This window comes from Etheostoma spectabile, chromosome 8 (genome assembly GCF_008692095.1).
Source record: "Etheostoma spectabile isolate EspeVRDwgs_2016 chromosome 8, UIUC_Espe_1.0, whole genome shotgun sequence".
Classification (NCBI taxonomy): Eukaryota; Metazoa; Chordata; class Actinopteri; order Perciformes; family Percidae; genus Etheostoma; species Etheostoma spectabile.
In genome coordinates this window covers 35,698,346-35,719,287 of record NC_045740.1, presented here as the reverse complement: position 1 = coordinate 35,719,287, position 20,942 = coordinate 35,698,346, and the positions used below count along the sequence as shown (strand labels likewise).

General features: G+C 39.0%; 1 protein-coding gene across 1 annotated transcript in view; it reads left to right on the top strand.

Moving 5' to 3' along the window:
* The window catches only part of ptprjb.1 (protein tyrosine phosphatase receptor type Jb, tandem duplicate 1), a 61,972-nt gene extending 43,754 nt beyond the window's left edge, over positions 1-18,218 (top strand). Inside the window, exons 18-36 of the mRNA XM_032523388.1 lie at positions 111-371; positions 458-709; positions 1,814-2,083; positions 2,194-2,457; positions 2,597-2,860; positions 2,975-3,124; positions 4,836-5,037; positions 5,763-5,878; positions 5,984-6,071; positions 7,671-7,715; positions 7,827-7,835; positions 7,941-8,028; positions 8,337-8,427; positions 9,246-9,322; positions 9,508-9,642; positions 13,495-13,611; positions 14,766-14,926; positions 15,047-15,182; positions 15,283-18,218. Coding sequence (XP_032379279.1) covers positions 111-371; positions 458-709; positions 1,814-2,083; positions 2,194-2,457; positions 2,597-2,860; positions 2,975-3,124; positions 4,836-5,037; positions 5,763-5,878; positions 5,984-6,071; positions 7,671-7,715; positions 7,827-7,835; positions 7,941-8,028; positions 8,337-8,427; positions 9,246-9,322; positions 9,508-9,642; positions 13,495-13,611; positions 14,766-14,926; positions 15,047-15,182; positions 15,283-15,441 — 2,885 coding nt within the window. The 3' untranslated portion in view covers positions 15,442-18,218. The remainder of the gene's footprint in view (positions 1-110; positions 372-457; positions 710-1,813; positions 2,084-2,193; positions 2,458-2,596; positions 2,861-2,974; positions 3,125-4,835; positions 5,038-5,762; positions 5,879-5,983; positions 6,072-7,670; positions 7,716-7,826; positions 7,836-7,940; positions 8,029-8,336; positions 8,428-9,245; positions 9,323-9,507; positions 9,643-13,494; positions 13,612-14,765; positions 14,927-15,046; positions 15,183-15,282) is intronic.
* The last annotated feature ends 2,724 nt before the right edge of the window (positions 18,219-20,942 follow it).

The window sequence follows — 20,942 nt, the reverse complement described above, 5'->3', positions numbered from 1 at the left end:
TCTTTAAGTTTTAGCCATCTCTGTAGCCTTTGCACTGAGGCGAGAGCTGCATATTTAATAGTGAGGGAATATAAAAGAAGATTATTGCTTTATATTGATTCTGTTTGTAGGTCCTCATGGAATTAGATCTTTGGAACCTGAAACCTTAAGCACAACTGCTGTACGTCTGATTTGGGCAAAACCACTGGAGCACAAGCCTGATTACACATATTGGGTTGGGACTACAGACTGCGGGTCCCGAAACAATATCGTCGCAGGAGAAGTCGCCGAGATCTCAGAGCTTCCCCCCGGGACCAACTGCACCTTCTGCGTTGTTGTCAGAGCAGCAAATGGCATCGAAGGAAAAGCAATCTGCACCTCCCAGTACACTAGTAAGACCTGCCATTTCTGTTTTTGGTTGTTGTTTTTTATTGTCATGGAGATTGACAATAATCCTTCCTCCTCCGCACATTAACAGAGCCTGAAGCAGTGCAACCCAGTATCTCCAGCCTGGGATCCAATAGTTCAATCCAGGTGTCGTGGACCAAACCTCCTGGGAAAGTGGAGCGTTATGAAGTTTCCCTAAGCAGCAGTTCCAAAGTCTCCCTGGACTCCACCAGTACTTACTATGAGTTTAAAGACTTGTCTGCTGGAAGGCTTTACACTGCCATGGTAACCACATATAGTGGACCCTTCAATGCGTCATCTGGATTCATCACTAACGCAACCTGTAAGTATGACACAATTGTTAGATTTTTTCCGTTATTTCGTATTTAGTAAATTACACAATTGCATTCATTTTATAGCAGTTTTTCAGTATTTTTTTTGCCAATCTTCCATTCCATGGGCATCCAGTGGTTTTTATTGTGTTCACTTGACCATGAAAATGTGGGACATTTGGAATCCACAACAGTGCAACATTGTTTGACTTCAATTTTTAATGATTAGTTTAACATGTGTCATCATGTGGCACTGCCTGCTGATGCTCATACCTTCATGGTGCTTTCAAGTAGCTGATGCACTATAACTTAATAACGGTTCCTCACACTGGTCACACAAGACAATAATGCAAGACAAAAAATCCTCTTTCTAATCAGCTGTTATTGATTGGTTAAAGAAATCCAATGAATATGTTAATTATTGTAATGGCTGTGTGGTCATTTCACAAATAAATGTTTTTTTTAATAACAGCTTTATTGTAACAAAGCCCAAACATAAAAGGCAATGAAATAGTTACTGTAATGGTTTACCTGTTTTAAATCTTATGAAATATAAAATAAAAAATATATTAAATATGTTTTAAATATGATCCATTTTTTTTATTTAAACAGCCAAACAAAAGTGCAAACATTGGTCCAGATGACAACATTCAGAAAAATACCTGTTGTAAATTGATTATAAATTTCTGTGATGTGATGTGTATATATACATATATATATATATATATAAATGTGTGTATATATATATATATACATATATGTATATAAATGTGTGTATATATATATGTATATAAATGTATGTATATATATATATATATATATGTATATATATATTATATATATATGTATATAAATGTGTGTATATATATATGTATATAAATGTGTATATATATATATATGTGTGTGTGTGTGTGTGTGTGTACAATAGTACATATGTATATGTATACAGTAGTTATGTAGGACAACTAAAAGGTTATGGCAAAATGGACTGTGATTCTGGAAAATCTTAGTGTTACATATGTTATAGAAAACATAAAACACTATTAGTATGGCCCTTTGAGTGTTCATATTTTGGTTACTCTGCTTGTTGAAATTCTGCAATTTCTTCCCTCCAGTCCCTAACCCTCCCGGGCCGATTGAGATCCTGTCCAAGACAACCAGCTCCATTGATATCAGGTGGGCGGAAGCACCGCTGATGAACGGTGCATCGTTCTTCTACCAGTTGACTAAACCATCAGCCCAGGGAGAAAAATACATCAATACCTCCAAAACTAGTCATACTTTTGATACCCTTCTTTCTGGAACTTCTTACAACTTCTCCGTTGCAACAGTGGGTGCGATGGGTTTTGAGAGTGAGAGGGTTCAGATCTACATGGTCAATACAAGTAAGGGTTTTATTTATGTACCCAAGCCGTGTGCAGACACACACACTTCTATGCTTCACCTTTACTATCCACTAACATTTAATTCGCTGAAATTTCTTTCACACAACCAGGGCCGTTCCATGTGCAGAATCTTATGACTTCTACAAATGAGGAGACCATCACAGTCACGTGGAACAAACCCGACGAATACAAGGAAAGCTATCGTTACTATCTGACCTCGCAAGGCTCAGATGGGACTATGAGTAATATAACAATTAAAGATACAACGTATACGTTCATTGATCTAGTTCCTGGCAGCAGCTATGACTTTAATGTGACCACAGTGACCTCCGATGGAACCAAAGGTGCTCCAAGAGGGATTTCCAAATGCACAAGTATGGTCACACCATCTTGATTCATTTTAGTACACTGATTGCAATCTTATTTTCAAATCATTTTGTCTTTCAACTGAGTACATATAAAAAAAACTGTGCAACAATGATAAATCCAATGCAATTCTGTTTGATGCTACAGATGCAAGCCCGGTGACAAACCTTACATGTACTGGGCCAAACACAGAAAACGCAGAAATCCTCCTGTCCTGGACCAAACCCAAGGGCCAATACTCTGGCTTCCAGGTGACTGTGGACAACAGCAAGAACTACTCAATGAACACCTGCTGCAATAAAACTGTGTCCGACCTTCGTCACTATACTGAATACAGGCTGACAGTGGAGACTCAGAGCTGTGGACTACCCAGCACTCCAGAGTCTCGTCTCTGCAGGACAGGCATCACAAGTAGGACATTTTGCTCCGTGAACATTAGAATTACGAAGCTGTTGCATGCGTACTAATAATGTACAGTTGAGCAAAAGTCTCAAAATCTAAATCATTTTTATTTTATTTTTAAAGATCCACCCATTTCAGCGAACTATGCGTCACTGGTAAAGGTGTCTTCCAAGGAATACAACAAGTTCACCCTTCAGATTGACTCCAACCTGCTGGACAACGTCAACGGGCCAATCACAGATGTTGGGGTGCTGGTGACAGGCACCTTCTCCGGTGGGTTTCTTGTTCTCTTTTTAATGTCAGGAAGTGTAATATTATGTTGTGCTATTGTAATCCATAGTGCTGAAGTGACCCTTTGCTGGACATCAGATTATGTACACTTGTGTTTGAAATAATAGCAGTCCAACATTACTAACCTCCTGAATAATATTTTTGGGAGAAGTGATATTTCTACACTAGTGAGTGTTGTATACAATTATGAACCTGAAAAGGAAAACCAACAGACCCAACAGTCTTGACATGCTGCTCATTCTGTGTAATTGAATCTGTAATTGAAAGAGGCATGTTCAAAATGATAGCAGTGTTGTGGTCAATTAGTGAGGTGAGTGATTGTGTGAAGAAACAGGTGTAAATTATGGCCCATATTTAAGGAAGGAAGGAAGGAAGGAAGGAAGCAAATTTGCATGAGGAATAGTGGATTTTGATTAAAAAGTTGAAAAAACATATAAAGAAGTGCAGATAATTATAGGCTGCTCAGCTAAAATGATTTCAAATGCCTTAAAAATGGCATTGAAAGCCTGAACGACGTGGGAAAACTACCATTCAAATGGATTGAACAATTGCCAAAATGACAATTGCTAAACCAATGATCAGCTCCAGGAAAATCAAAGAAGACTTAAAGTTACCTGTGAGTACTGTTCCGATCAGAAGAAGGCTATGTGAAGCAAAGCTATCAGCTAGAAGCCCCCCCAAAGTCCCATTGCTGAAAAAAGACATGTACTGAATAGGTTAAAATCTGCCAAAGGACACATTGACTGGCCAAAGGAGACATAGCTCAACATTCTGTGGACTGATGAGGGCAAAATTGTTCTTTTTGGGTCTCGGGGCCGCAGACAGTTTGTCCTCTGACCCCCATGTACTGAATTCAAACCACAGTACACTGAAGACAGTAAAGCATGGTGGTTATGGGGATGTTTCTCATACTGTGGTGTTGGGCCTATTTATCGCATACCAGGGATCATGGATCAGTTTCAATACATCAAAATACTTGAAGAGGTCATGTTCCCTTATGCTGAAGAAGAAATGCCTTTGAAACGGGTCTTTCAACTAGACAATGACCCAAACCACACCAGTAAGCGAGCAAAGTCTTAGTTCCAGAGGAACCAGATGGACGTTGTGGAGTGGCCAGCCCAATCCCCTGGACCTCCATCCCATAGAACACTTGTGGGGTGACATCGAAAATGCCGTTTCTGAGGCCAAACCCAGTAATGCAGATGAATTGTAGGATGTAGTTCAATGGTCCTGGTCTGGAATACCTGTTAACAGGTGCCAGAAGTTGGTTGAGTCCATGCAACACAGACATGAAGCAGTTCTCAGAAATAATGGTTATGCAACTAAATATTAGTGCAGTGATTCAAAGTAAAGCAAACCCTTGAGATATTTATCAGTTTTGCCAGTGAATGTTTGAGTTTGTTAAGGAAAAATGCAAATAATGCTATTTTTTTGAACAGACTAATACTCCTTTTTCTTCACTTTCTGTAAAGGTAGAACACAAACTTGATCAATTTTGGTCATGTTTTGATTTGGAATTGAATGTGCAGTGTTCCCAATGCATTGATATTATGGAATTAAAAGCTATTCTAAGGATTTTGAGCATTATTCACTTTTTTTTAAACACACTGCTATTATTGTGAACACAACTGTATGTCTACATTACAACTTACTTACTGTCGAAAGCCAATTGCTGTAATTTCTGTCCTTCCAGGTGACACTTCTGATTCATTGAAGTACGTGGGGAAAACTTACAATCAGTGGAAGGAAAAGGAAACTTCAGGATACATGGCAACGGCAGTCGAACTACAGACACAAACGCGCAGTGGAGCGAGCTATCTGAACATAGTAATTGGAGATGAAACCAATTGGGCGGGCTACACTAACGGTGCTCTGGACGCTAATGGACAATACCAGTAAGAGCACAAACAATATTGTGTTGAGTGAATAAGTGTCCATAAGCAGATAATATATAGAAGTAACTCTCTCTCTATAATACATCTTTAACCCTTGTGTTGTCTTCCCGTTTACCATGAACTTGTCCTTCCAGGTCAAAATTGAAAATTAACGTTTTTTTGTCCTTTTCCGATGTTTTTGGAATTCTTTCTGATTTATTTGTAACTTTTTCCGCGCTTTTAAAAAAAACCTGAGCTGGTTTAATAATAGGTTTTACACTTATTCTTGGACTTCATGGTCAACAAACCTCATTTATATCAAATTATACAAACGTTTTTAGTTAAAGAGGCAGAAATTATGAATTATTTTGACTAGTAGTTAAAATCAGAGGATGTTGAGTGGATTACAGATGGGTATATGTCAAAGTTTAGTGCGGATACTAATTTGAAACCATTAAAAAAAAAAAGAATTCAGATGCTATAAGCTTAAATAAAACACCCAAAAAATTCAATGAAAGTAATCATTAATTTTACCTGAAGAACGTTGTATGGAATCATCCATGTAATTTTGCAATGCAATTTGGTTGAAAGAAATCCATATTTCTGATATTAAACACTTTGAAACGGGTCAATTTGACCCAAGGAGAACACAAGGGTTAAGATATTCAGTAACAGAAATGAACAGATTAAAAAATGAAAGTTTCAGATATGTGTATGTCTCTTAACGCATTTGTTCAATCCGGCAGATTTGCTATTGTGTTGTTCACCCATCTGAATTTCCAAAACAACCTTGTGAATGTTCAAGACTCAGTTTTTTCAGTAACAAACTATTATAACGCTGTCATACTCCCACAGAGCCCAGGTACAGTAGAACATTCAGAACATAGGTTTTTGCCATGAAATGTTCCCATAAGTAAAGAAAAAAAATATAATGCTCACTGGCCTCTTTTCCTTGTCAACATTTCAGCTGTCATTGGCATTGCTGTTGGGGTAACATTGGGGATTTTTTGCATTCTCCTCATCATCTTCATCGGCTTCGTAATTTACTGGAAAAGGTTTGTATGTCTTTGTATATCCGTCCCCCATGCCCCAGAGTCTCTAGCGGTCATTTATCTTAGCTGCGAAAGACAACCTGGTGTCATTTGGTCACGTATAGTAAGAAAATGTCCCAGGTCTGCACCCTTATCGATAAACATAGCTCTGGACATTTGTATCTTTCAGACTAGAGGGCACAGCTGTCGACTCGGCTTCAGGGAGGACACATACAAAAATGAATTGAATGAAGTCATTTAACACAAAGACGTAGCAATGAATAATATTCAGTTCAGTTCAATTTGATTTACATTACATAGCACCAAATCTCACTGCACTTTTCATAAAACAGCAGGTCTAGACCGTACTCAGTGATGTTATTTACAGAAACCCAACAGTTCCCACCAAGAGCAAGCACTAGGCAACAGAGGCAGAGGCAGAAACCTTGAGCAGAACCATGGCTCAGGGTGGGGGGGGGGGCATCTGCCTCGTTGGGGGTGAGAGAAAGAGACAGAGAAGAGACAGACAGAGAGAGAGAGAGCAAGACATGGAGAATTGTAGCAGAGGGTGTCGTCCAGGAGAGAGCCCAAGACTCTGGGAAAGGGAAGAAGTTGAGTTAGTAACATGCAATAATGGTATGTGGTTGCATACAGATAGAGAGAAGGAGGAGGAGAGAGGTGCTCAGTGCATTATGGGAAGTCCCCCGGCATAATTTGAATAATACTATGATTATATGAATACTTCAGAAGGATGTATGAAATCATGCTTAAATGTAATTTTACCAGTACGGTTTCCTGTTTATTTTTGGTCTGGTTGTCTGTATTGTCTTGTTTTAACTTCTTTTGTTTTTTTCCGCCTTTGTGATTTTTTGATGTCTTTCACCTGTTCCAAGCCCTAGTGTCACCTGTCTCTTGTGTCCTCGTTACGTCCTATATATATAGTCTCTGTGTTTTCTTTGTCCCTTGTCAGGTTATTGCATTGTTCAGGGCAGGGGTCTTCAACAGGGGGTCCGCGACCCCTAGGGGGTCCGCGGAGGTACTGCATGGGGGTCGCGAAGGTTTTGGTTGATTAGACTTTTTTTTATATTCCCCCCCCCCCTGCAATTTTTTCCACTAATTGAAATGTCTTTAAATAAACATTAACATGAATTCAACACACTGTAGTAAACAGATAAATGGAGGCAGAAGATGTCTTTCAGTCATCAATGCACACATGGCGCTATAGGACCAGTTTGATATAACACAATTTTATACAATATATATAATTAGGGGGTCCCCGCTCCATCTCGCCATCAGTTTGGGGGTCCTTGGCCTGGAAAACAATGAAGACCCCTGGTTTAGGGTGTTTGTGTTTGTGGAGTTCACCCCGTTGTCTTTGGGTACCAGTCTTTTGTTTCCTGTTTTTTTTGTTTCCACTGCATTCCGAGATGATTTTTGCCTGCTGTATTCAAGAATCCTTTTGTTGGTTTAGACTTTATGACATTAAATCCTCAAGCTCGACCTCGCTGCATTTGGGCCCGACATTCTCTGAACCATACGACGGTTTGTCATTGTCATCTTAATTAAAAACAAGACCCCTGAGTCAGTGTCCATAGGACTAAACTCGCTATTCATGTACTTTAGGTCATCCAAAAAAGAATCGCCCGACATCCAGATACATGCAATGAGGTGAGGTTTTTATTTAATTGTTATTTTACATGTATTTAACATTTAAAGTAAATGGACAATTGTTTCTTTAACTGTTGGTTAACATTGCTTTTCCCCTCTCCATTTTTCCAGAGCCAAAGTGTAAGTACATATCACGAAGTATGATCCGATCAACCAAATGTAACACATTATGAAATTAAGAGACCGTGTTTTTCTAAACACAACTTCCGGTGTTCATTTGAGCAGAAGTGTGGCTGTGAGGCTGGAGGACTACGAAGCTTACTACAAGAAGCAGAAAGCAGACTCCAACTGTGGCTTTGCTGAAGAGTTTGAGGTGAAACATGAGCTTAATATTCCAATTAATTAAAAAAAATTAAATTAAATTAGCCTATCCATATTGCTAAGAAATATACTTAGTTATCATTGGAACCAATATCTAAACAATGTTAAATATATTATGTATGTTAATCTATGTTGAATCATGTCATTTATTCATTTTGACAATGGAGATTGGAGATTGTGCATCCTCACTAATATTAATAGTTGCTGGGGATTTTTTTTGGTATTGCACATGCACTAGATTTTGGGCATAAAGTGTGCCATCCAGTCATTAATCACACTTTTTTGTCTTTCTTTCAAAAGGACCTGAAGCTTGTTGGTACAGCTCAGTCAAAAATACATGCTCAGATGTTGGAGAACAAGCCTAAGAACCGCTACAACAACGTGCTTCCCTGTTAGTTATCTCAGCCAATCGACAATAACACTCCTCACTCTTTAAACTACATCATCGCCTTTCACACTGTCTCATTATCTCTCTTTTAGCTACACATTAACCCTTGTGTTGTCTTCCCGTCATAATTGAAAATCAACACTTTTTTGACTGAATTCTTTCTCACGTTTTTTGTCCCATTTTGACGCTTTTTGTCAATGAATCTCACTTTTTTTTTTGAAGTTTTCAACACTGCGTAACAGAGGCTTTTTATCAACGTTTTTTCTTTTCTTTTTTACTTTTTCTCATGTTTTTGTCCCTTTTTTCATCACTTTTGATGCTTTTTTTTCAATGTTTGTCGCTTTTTTGGACGTTTTCAACACCAGTTTTAGGACACAGTTATTTTTGGAAATTATGGTCTATAAACCTCATTCATAGGAAATTATACCTAATGCTTGAGTTAGAAAAGCAGAAATTAGGATTTTTTTCGACTAAAATTAAAGGAATGGATGTTGATGGATAATCACAGACTGGAATATGTCAACTTTTACTCAATACTATTTCAAAAACACTTCAATTGTTTTCCCCAAATGCTATTAAATTGAATAAGAAACCCCAAAATGGATGAAAGTAGAGATTTGTACTTGCCAAAGAGCGTTGTGTGGAATCAATCATGTTACTTTGGGTTATTAAAAAGAACATTGATATAGGAAAATGGGTCAATTTGACCCGAGGACAACACGAGGGTTAAATCAAAATGATCACACATTCACACAGTCACGCATCAGTACAACCTTTTGTATTTTCTTCATTTCATTTACCCCCTTTTTCTCACCTCCCAGATGACTCCTCTAGGGTGAAACTCTCTATTATCCATGGGAATCCATATGATGACTACATCAATGCTAACTACATGCCGGTGCGTACTGACCCTCTGCCTCGGCCATTGCTTCAGTCTCAGTAAACATCCTGCTGAACAACAATATCTGCTCATTCTTTCCCTTAATGCCATGCCAATCAAACTATTCCACCTTCATCCACCGTGATGTTGGAAACAGAATGAAAGTGTGTGTTCTGAGTCCGGCCTGATGTTTTACTTGACAGGGTTACGAGTCCAGGAAGGAGTACATCGCGGCTCAGGGTCCGTTGCCCGGCACGGTCAGCGACTTCTGGAGGATGATCTGGGAGAAGAACGTGCTGACGCTGGTCATGCTGACACGCTGTAATGAACAGGGACGAGTGAGTATGAACACAGATGCCAAGCAGCAACGTGCATGTTTACGTGCATGGACACACGTGTCTTTGCCAGTGTTGGCGAGGGTGACCATATTTTGATTTCCAAAAAAGAGGACACTCAGCCGGCCTCGAAACACAAATTCAGACATGCTTCTCAAAGGTTAATGAGCATGCTTTATTATGCCTCAATGGTGCAAAAACTAACAAAATATGTAACAACCTGTAACAAAATAATAGCTCGTTTTAAATAAATACACATAAAACAATGTTCTAAATATGACCTATTCTGTGTCAGCTTCAAAATCCAGCTTCAACAAAATATCTCTTAAAACCTTTTCAATGTAATAAGATAAGGTTTTTCGGTGTCCATGTCAGCTTTTGAGCCCAAAAGGCAGCCTCTCTGGGATTACTACGCGCGACAGAGTACCGTAGTATTGTGTGCAAAGCGCTAACCCCCCCGGACACCCCGGACAGTATGTAAAAAGTGGACATGTCCGGGCAAAAGAGGACGTTTGGTCACCCTAGTGTTAATTAGCATACTGTTGTGCCTGATATCTCATCCTACATGGAGTCACTGTCAGTAACATAGTCCATGAATGGGGCCGGCAGTAGCTCAGCCCGTAGGTTGGGTTGGGAATTGGAGGGTCGCTGGTTCAAGTCCCCATACGGACCAAAGTATGACGGTGGACTTGTAGCCACTGGTAGGTCCCAGTTCACCTCCTGGGCACTGCCAAGGTGCTCTTGAGCAAGGCACCGAACCCCCAACTGCTCAGGGCGCCTTTCCTTGGGCAGCCCCCCCACTCTGACATCTCTCCATTAGTGCGTGTATAGGTACTGAGCATGTGTGTGTAATTCAGGCCTGTGTGTAATGTGTGTATTAACAACAGAGGGAAAACATTGTTATTTCCCCTTGGGGGATTAATAAAGTATACATTATTATGAATGCATTCTCTATGTTAAACCAATTGTGCGCTATCATCTTCATGCACATATATTACAATGTATGCATTACATGTACATACATACATGATTGCTTAATTAATGTAAAGCAGTTCATCTCCATTAGCAGGGATTCATATACATTGTATGAAACATGTTTGACCTGACCACTAAAACATTGTACCAGGTTAATAAGAAAGAAAATGTTTTTTTTTTTTAACCTTTATTTATGCAGGGGAGGTTCACTGAGAGCTAGCCTCTCTTTTCCAGGAACACCCTGATCCCATTCGTACCTGGAAGCTGCCCAGTACAACCTGACCTGCTGGCCACCCTGGTTGGGGTATAGGGCCTTGCTTAAGGGCACCTTAGTGCCTCGGGGGTGGTAATGAGGGAGGGGCAAGAGCTGCTCTTTCACTTTCCCCACCCAGATTTTATTCTGTTGGTATTAGAGGATGGATACCCGACCCGAGCCCGACGGGACCCGACGGTACCCGACGGGCCGGGCCGGGTTCGAACAGATTTTCAGAAAGGATGCTCGGGTTCGGGTCGGGCTCGGTCACATCAGCGCGATAAGGCATTGAACATTTTGAATTTAAAACAGCTTATTATGTTGGTAATGGCGCTTGTTGCCCCGTGTGCATTGATGCGCTCATCTGTTGACATTTCCGAATGCCTTCCTACAATTGCTTAATAAAAGCGGCTTTCCACACAAACAAACGTACATGTGTCATTAGTATGAGAAACAAATGCGATTTTAACTGTGTCGGGTCGGGCTCGGACATAAATATCTCAATGCCTGTCGGGCTCGGGTCGGGTTCGGTTACTGCTCTGTCGGACGCGGGCCGGGCTCGGACAGAAAAATCCGGCCCGATCCGCACTCTAGTTGGTATGGTATGGTTGGCACCGTGCCTTGCTCTTGGTCCATATGGGGACTTGAACCAGCAACCCTCCGTTATGGGGATCGTACTGACATCCTTCCAGTCACAAGCTCTCTTCTCTGACCTCTAGGCCACCCCTGTCCAAATGAAATGAAAAGTGTGATGAATTTCCACATCTCACACAGTACTATTATAAACACTATAACAGAAGCACAACAGCTGATTGACACAAATGTCAGTGTTGGTTTACTGGTTTAAAAATCTCACAAAATGAAAAAAAGTGTTCTCCTTAACCCTCCTGTTGTCCTCGGGTCAAATCTGACCCCTTTAAAAAAATGGCCATGTCTGAAATATGGGTTTCTTTTTAACCAAATTACCACAAAATTGGATTGGATTCCATGCAACGCTCTTTGCAAATACAATTGATCACTTTCGTTCCTCTGATCTTAACTATTAGTCAAAATAATTCATAATTTCTGCTTTTTTAACTCAAATAGTAGGTATGATTGTATATAAATCAAGGTTATTGACCATGAATTCCAAAAAGTAGTGTAAAACTAGTGGTAGTAAGGTGGCGTTTGTGAAAACTGAAAAAAAAATCTGAAGAAGGGACAAAAAACGTCACGTTTTTGTCCGTTTTTGACCCGGGAGGACAACACGAGGGTTAAAATGTACCTGCACTTTAAATAGTATTTAAATGGTGGTATTACCGAACGCTGGGGGTGTGGCGAGACGCTTACTCCACGAGACGAGACACATCACGAGATTGGGTTCACGAGAACGAGACAAGACGAGATTTAAAAAAAAAATGTAAAGAAATCCTCGATGAAATATATGAATGGAAAATAGTTTTTTTATTCAACTGAAAAATCACAAAATGCAAAACAATTTAGGTGCATTTTGAAATCAACTATTAACGATGAATGTTATTTAACTTTTTTTTCTTTTTTTACTATTTTAATGAATTATATGCAGTAAAGGACGTGCAAACACTGCCAAATGTTTTGTATAAACTCTACCAACCGGCTTCTGCCCTGTAACAATTTCACACGAGAAATCTAACTCCTTTCCACAAACCGAACATAAAAAAATAAACAGTATAAATAAAATAAATGTGTAAATAACAGAAACTTAACACTTTAAATGCAAACAGTAAGTGTATCAATAACCAAAGTACTGCTCTCTCAAAACTACAAGTGCAAACAGAAAAAAAAAATTTCTTCAAGCATGAAAAAGAGAGAAACTACACAGAGCAGCCTGAGATATGGTCATGTTCTTTTTCAAGAATATAAGCGTGTCGGCTGTTTCTGGCAGTTTTAAAAGTGGCAGGGGGGTCTTCAATAGTAATTTCACGCTCCATCACGCTGACATCACATCGCCTCACGAGACAACTTTTCACCTCGACGACAAATCTCGTCACGTTTTTTTCAAACCTTTATTTAACCAGGATAAAAAACTCCTTGAGATTAAAAATCTCTTTTACAAGAGTGTCCTGGCAAGTGGCAGCAGCACGTTTCAGACAGAGACACTTACATGTAAATACATAAACACACTTTCACTCATATTCAAACAACAATGTCATCATAAAATACCAGGGTCCTAAATCAATTTAAAAACAGTGACATGCAGACTGCCCTTCTGTAAGGTCCTTTAACAAGCCTTTAAAAGAATAAAATGAGACCAACTCCTTCAAATGGAGTTCATTTTGAAGCTGATTCCATGCAGATGGGGCTGCAAAATTAAAAGCCTTTTTGCCAAAGTCAGTGCGGGCTTTAGGGACTGTCAATAAAACCAGATCCTGTGAGCGCAGGTGATATGTCCCTGCAGACCTCGGGACGATGTAGGTGTTCAAATAAAGAGGAAGAAGTCCTAATACTGCCTTATAAATAAAAAGATGCCAGTGCATCCAACGCCGAATCGAGAGTGAAAACCACCCGACCCGAGAATACAATTTAATCTCGTCACACCCTTAACGAATGCAGCTTTCTATATTCTGACAACGAATACAACGACTGTCTTTTCATTTTTATTTTTAAAGGTCAAATGCGAGCAATACTGGGATCACGGCACCAAGCATTATGAAAACATCACAGTGACAACGACCTCTGAAATACCTCTAGAAGACTGGACCATCAGGGACTTTCACATAAAAAATGTAAGTGGCTAAATAGATCTTTAGAAGAGGGTGAAAATCAACGCTGTCAGTAGAAGCCATCAGCCATTAGTGCTCATTTAACGCCTTATTTGTAGTTTAATAGTTTATTTGAACAAAAGAAAAAAACATTAAAATAAAAGATTTACATACATGCAATCCTGCATACATATATCATTAAAATAACAGATAAATAAGGTCTTAGCACAGTTTTCCAAAATTGAAAGTCGTTCAAACAAAACCACATTTTTTTTCCATGTTCAAAAGGAGTAGGAAGAAGTTGATGAACAACTTATCGGGTCCGACCCCCTTTCTCTACTTTTGTCCTTTAGTAAATCGCATGCTTCAGTTATTTACGCATTATTATTTACACATCATAGACACAGATGCATACATACCCACAACTTTTTTTTTTCTTCCCTTTCTTGTACTTTCCATACCATCTATTTATAGCAGATTAAATAACATCCATACTAGACTTAGTATATAGACATGTTAGTATGTAGATATATTAGCATATAGATATACCAGTATATAGACATATCGACATATAAACATATTAGTATATAGACATACCAGCATATGAATGCCAAGAAACCATACAGTCTTTCTACAATACTATCACTTTAAATCCTTTTCGTATCCCTTTAATATATTAATTTTAAATAATCTCTTGAAATGGCTCATTGTTATAGATGATTTCATCTCTTCCCTGCAGCTGTTCCATAAAGTAACTTTAAAGTTGTGATGCAGTGATATTTAGCATTTGTTCTTATAGGTTTCGTTTTATATACAAATGTTCCTCTTAAATGATGTTTGCTCTCTCTTATTTGGAACATCCCTTGGACACTGTTCGACAGCTGATGATTATTTATTTTGTACATAATTCAAAATGTCAGCTGTTAGTGAACAAACCACACTCTATTGAACACTTGTCAATAATCTCAAGAGAGTCCGATGAAAAGGCCCAGTTCACAAAACATGAATCTTTGCAACCAATAAATTAGAATTTAAAAAAAATAAGACTTTTGTGATCTAACTTGTCGATAATTGTGAAAATGTCTTTCTGTGCATAACAGCCTGCGGCTGTACTTTCACGAAATCATACACTTTTTACAGTATTTTTGAATGTGTCTGTTTTTTTTTTCCTCCTTCAGGTGAAAACAGCAGAGACCCGTTCAATTCGTCACTTCCACTTCACCGCCTGGCCGGATCACGGCGTCCCACAAACCACCGAGCTCCTCATCAGCTTCAGACACCTGGTCAGAGAGCACATGGACCAGTACTCCAGACACTCTCCCACTGTGGTCCACTGCAGGTCCGACAGAACACACACACTCCTTTTGCCTTCAATTCTTTAAAATCAAAATTGGCAAAATAATTCATTGAATGTTCGGTTTTCCTCTCCTCCCTCCCTTGTCTTTGTGCCTACACTCAGTGCTGGTGTTGGACGAACGGGCACCTTCATAGCCATAGACCGCTTGATCTTCCAGATTGAAAGGGAAAACATTGTGGACGTGTACGGCATCGTCCACGATCAGCGCATGCACCGGCCCCTCATGGTGCAGACAGAGGTAGGAAACGGTCATATTTAATCACTGGTGCATGCATGTGAGGAGTATATAAAAAATGTGCTGCAGCTCAATAAACTTGTATATATAATTATCCCTGCAGGACCAGTATGTGTTCCTAAACCAGTGTGCCATGGACATCATCAGATCAAGAACTGGAACCAACGTGGATCTAATCTACCAAAACACCGGTGCACTCTCTATTTATGAAAACATAGACCCAAAAAAAGGGTTTCCCAAAAAGGGGGACCACAATGCATAGGCCCGAGAAACCACTCAGGTCTTCCACTTTTCTCTTTACTCTCAGCAAGGAGCCGAGCAGAGATTTGCAAAGGGAACGCAGATTGTGCTAAAAAAGAAATCATTTTGACCTGTCATGCTTTTGTTAAGTTAATGTTGGAGCTTTCTGAGCGCCTAGGTAGCTCACCCGGTAGAGCAGGCGCCCATGTATAGAGGCAGGGGCCACAGGTTCGAAACAATTTATTTTATTTTATTTTTATTTAACCTTTATTTAACCAGGAAGTCCCTTGAGATTTAAATCTCTTTTTCGAGGGAGACCTGAAATACAGCGTAGACAAAATCACACAGAGAGGAAAGGACCAGGTCACATGTGGCAGTTGCATTTTTGAATTACATGACATTTTAACATGGCCTTAAATTCATTTAAATGGGACTAGATCATTTAGATGGGGCAAGTTTTGCAAGTTATTCCAAGACCATGGAGCGAAGTAAGAGAAGGCTTTTTCCCCCCAGCTCAGTAAAAACCCTCGGAACCTGGTAGGAGCGCCACCTGGTGGACCGGAGATGAAAACAGCTGGAATTCAGCTTGAGGAGATTACATAAATACGCCGGCAGTTGACCCAACATGGCCTTGTACAGAAAAATACACAAATGAAGTTGTCTACGTAGACTTATCAGCGTACCAGTTCATACAGCGTACAATGATGAGTACGGGAATAAGAGTTAGTTAACCCTCTATTGCGTGGTGTTGCCACATGGCATCAAATTCTTTTTCTTAGTGTGCATGCATTGTTTTTTGTTCAACTGTGTAAACATGTCTTTTATTTTGAAATGGTATTAATTTGATGACTTCACATTACCGAATCCTGTTTCCCGCCCCTTTTCCGGACATGTGCCACACTAATCCAGCCAAAATGTAGTTCAACTGTTATCTGGAGTAAGTAATCTTATATTTTTCATCATTTAAACCAGTTAAACCCTCCCATTTAAAGTCAATACACCCTTCTAGTATAAACAGGGATTTCCTACAGGAAGCTTATGTATCCGACATATTTTTCCAGTGGCCATGTAGTTCAGAAATTGTAAGTGTAGTCAGTGTGTTGGGCTTATTTTGCCCCTAATCAAGTAAATTGTATCCGTGTCTTCTTTCAGGTGTATATGACGGACTTATTACAGTGTTATTAGTAATAATCCTCAAAAACTACAATTAAAACTTAACTAATTTGACTGTAAACACATTGGGCAATACATTATTTTTTTTTTGCAATTGCATTATTTAAGCATCCTGGAGTAATAAAAACACATCAAGACATTTTTTACCATGTTTAAAAAATAATGTATGCAATAGAGGGTTAGATTAGATTAGATTCAACTTTACTGTCATTACACATGCGTACAGGTACAATGCAACGAAATACAGTTTAGAGGGTTTAGAGAGCCTCCGGGCCGCAGCTAGTGAAAGCGCCGCCACACGCACTCCGAAAAGGATTTATGCAGATAGCTGGATAATACATGACAAAACAACACAATGCACAAGACTACATACATGGAGGAATATTTGGTGTATGGTGTCTGTGGATGTGAGCGTGTGTGTGTGTGTATGGGAGGTATGAGACGGACTGTACGCGTTGTTGAAAAACAGCCCAGTTCAGTCCGGCCTTGTGTGTGTGTGTGTGTGTGTGTGTGTGTGTGTGTGTGTGTGTGTGTGTATGGGAAATATGAGAGACAGACTGTATGCGTTGTTGAAAAACTACTACAATTCAGTCCGGCCTTGACCATGGACTTGGGGGGGGGGGGGGGGGGGGGGAGAGAACACAAAAAGAAAGAAAGAAGAAGTTAAGAAGCGCAGAGCACTATGGGACACCGAATCTAACAGGTGGAGAGTACTAGAGGCTGCACGCATGTAGACAACTTCACCATAGTCCAGAACACTCAAAAAAGTAGCCTGCACTTTTCAACATGAACTATGAAATAAAGTTTATTGTCCAGCCAACCATTTCATTCCCTCTCCCTCTCTCTCTCACTCTCCCCTCCCTTTCCTGTCTTCATCTGTCCTATATAAACAAAAGCCTAAAATGCCCAAAAAAGAATCTTAAAAAAAAAAAAAAAGAATTGTGTAGCTTTCTGAATGTAAATCTCTATTTTGTGATATTTATTGGTGAAAATGATGCATTTTTGACAATGGAGGGAGCTATACTGCATGTAGAGATAAAGTAACGGACATAACCACTGACCAAAGATATTTGGATCGTGTGTCAATTTTGGTCAATTATAAAATTGGATTCTCTTATAACTGCAGATTTGTATATTGCTGTGTATTGTTTTTTACATGTTGTGCGTGTTTACTACTGTATATGACTTACTGATGATTAAATATTCTGCTCAGGTAATATGTTGGATGCTGTATTACAAGGAAATACATCATCAATGGAACCTTTGGTATTGCATTGTACAATGATTTTCTGGTATAATCACTATGCGCCTTTTAAAAATCTGTTTGCTTTAGTGCCACTCCATTATGTTTGTCTTTTAACTTAAAAAAAAAAGACAAAAAAGGACCTATTGGTGCATGATATTACCTTGTTACAGAACCATAATTTTAAGTTCCCCAATGCATCAAATTTTATTGATGTTTGTCATATCATCCAGTCAATTCAATATGCACCTTTTAAACCAATTTGAACTATGCAATGCCTTTAAATGAAGGAGTTTTGTAAAGACTTTGTATGTGTATGCACTGTTGTGAATAATGCACTGGATGCATTTGTTTTCCTATACACTGTCCACTTTTTTAATATATATATACAGTATATATATATATATATATATATATATATATATATATATATACATATATGTATGTGTAGAGATCCGTACCGTTGCTTCCATTCTGGCCACGGGCTTTTTGACACTGGATGGGACATTTTGCTATCCACCCCTCATTTGATTGTTACAATTTTACTTTGAAAATTTGGATCACGTCACACAACAGCTCAGGAACTTAACCCTTTTGTTGTCTTCCCGTCGACCATGAAAAATCGCATTTTCCGACATTTTTGTCACTTTTTTTAAAAGTAGTGGGTCCTTTTTTTTTTCTTTCTTTTTTTTTCAAAAGTTGTTCGATATTTCTCAGGTTCACATGTTCATCTTATTTTGAAGGCCCATTTTTTTGTGATGAAAAAAACTGAAAATGGGTCAAATTTGACCCGAGGACAACAACATGAGGGTTAAACAATCAAAATGGGACATTGGACAATGGAGTATGGTGTTAGAAAATCCATACTGCACCAGTGTATACTTTCAAGTCCCACCGATTGCTTTTTAATATTTATGTCCTTCTCTACATTGAATATTCCTCAAAGAAACAACCATGTTATGACTCTTCCTGCAGCATATCTGGTTTATCTATGGGCATTTACTCTGTTGTTAAAATACCCAAATGGAGCTTTTTTTCTGCCTCTAAAGGGCAGATTTTTCCACGAGGCAGGTACATTTTTCAAGATATTTGATGTGTGTGTGGTTAGCCTGTAGATGTTAATATTCCATCTTTGTATTTTATCATAATGTACTTAATAATTCAAAGCACTTGGCGAATAGTCACAAAGTTGTGTGATGTTTTTGAAATGCTTTATTTGATGTTTGCTGGTACAATGCAAATAAATGTAAAAAGAGCAAGAACGTTTAATGTGTGTATCCCTCAATCTGTAAAACAAAATGTGATTGGAGGTGTCGTTATTTTTTTACTCCACATTTGTGTATGGTTGTGTATTGTGTGGTAGTGTTCCTATAACCCTATCGCTTTTGACTCTCACTCACTCACCATGATGTTATACAAATCTACAAAATATTTCACAATCTAATATCATTGATGGCATACTTGCATAATCTGTAGACACTCTTAATACCTATATTATTTCTGAATTGCTTCAGTAGATAGATCAAAAGAAGCAAGAATAAGCTGCATGCTGCAGAGGAGGACTGGGCAGGTACACGTCTGCATTATTCAGAGCAACTTTGAGGTTGCAGGTTGCTAAGTGCACCCTCAAAGAATGAATAAATAATGCCGTTTCTGTTTCTGACTTCATGAGGAAAAAGCCTTTTACACGGAGACTTCAAAAAGTTCTATTTTTACAGCTCACAGCAGGCCTACACTCATGGGATTCTGTGCAATATGGAGGTGTTTTAAGGGCAATCATTTTCACACACAGGGCACTCCCCGCCATGGCGGTAATATTACATTTTGTCAGCACGTCTGCTTCAATAAGCCTGATATTTCACACTCGTCTTTGTTTCATGTATTGCAGATCCACAAGTGGAATCTAAAAATAGATGTGGTATTTGAATGCTTCTTTCTAGTTCCCTATGCCGTGTCTTGCATTACAAGTTATACAGAGAGATGGAGCTTACCTTCGGGTACAAAGTTAAAATAAGACATAAGATAACTGGGTGAGCCAAATTTAACAATGAACTCAAATGCGCATATGCCAGAAATCCCCCATAATGGATGGATTGGCACAAATGAAGTATGAAAAGGCCTTGGCAGAGGAGGAAGCAATGCTTCAGAGAAGCAAAAGTGGTGTACAGCGCAAAGCAAAGTTCATATTTTTACTTGATAAAAATTAATATCCGTGACATTTACTTGATATATACTTTGATAATATTTATACTGTTGTATGTACTGGGAAATTACAACTTACACTCTGTTTTGTTAGTAGTCAGTCCACACAGGCAATACACACACACATGCTTAGGACCTATTCATGCACTGAAGGAGAGATGTCAGAGTGAGTGGGCTGCCAGTGCCTTGCTCAAGAGCACCTGGCAGTGCCCAGGAGGTGAAGGGGGATCTCTCCAGCTACCGATCCACATTCCTTGCTCTGGTCCGTATGGGGACTTGAACCACGGACGGTCCGGTTCTTAACCCAACTCCCTACGGACTAAGCTACTGCCACCCCTAATAAGCTTCATACAACTGATACAATTTAATAAATAAAGTCATAAAGTCATAAAGTATTTTTATATTTTTTGTTATGCAGCCAATGTTGCCAGGTCTGGTGGACCCACCACATTATCAGGCTTTTAAATCGATACAGCCATAATAATTTAGTTAAAAATACTAAAGAGATGTTTACTTTAGCTCAAATTCCAATGATATATACATCATGTATGGCTCATATTTGCCATTTGAACTATTTCGTTTTTTGTGAGAATACAAGGTAATTCAATTAGAAAAAAACAGGAAAAAACAAAATAGAAACAGGATTTTTGATCATAATTGGTGCTTATTTCTTAGTACTTATTCAGAACAGGTGAAAGTGCCTGACATGTAACAATTGTGTAACTTTGTGTGGTAATAATAGCATAACAGCAGGTGCAGAAAAACAACATTCCCGCACACAGAAACCTACACACTCACACACACACACACACACACACACACACACACACACACACACACACACACACACACACACACACACACACACACACACACACACACACCAAGCCCAGTTAGGGGGAGGC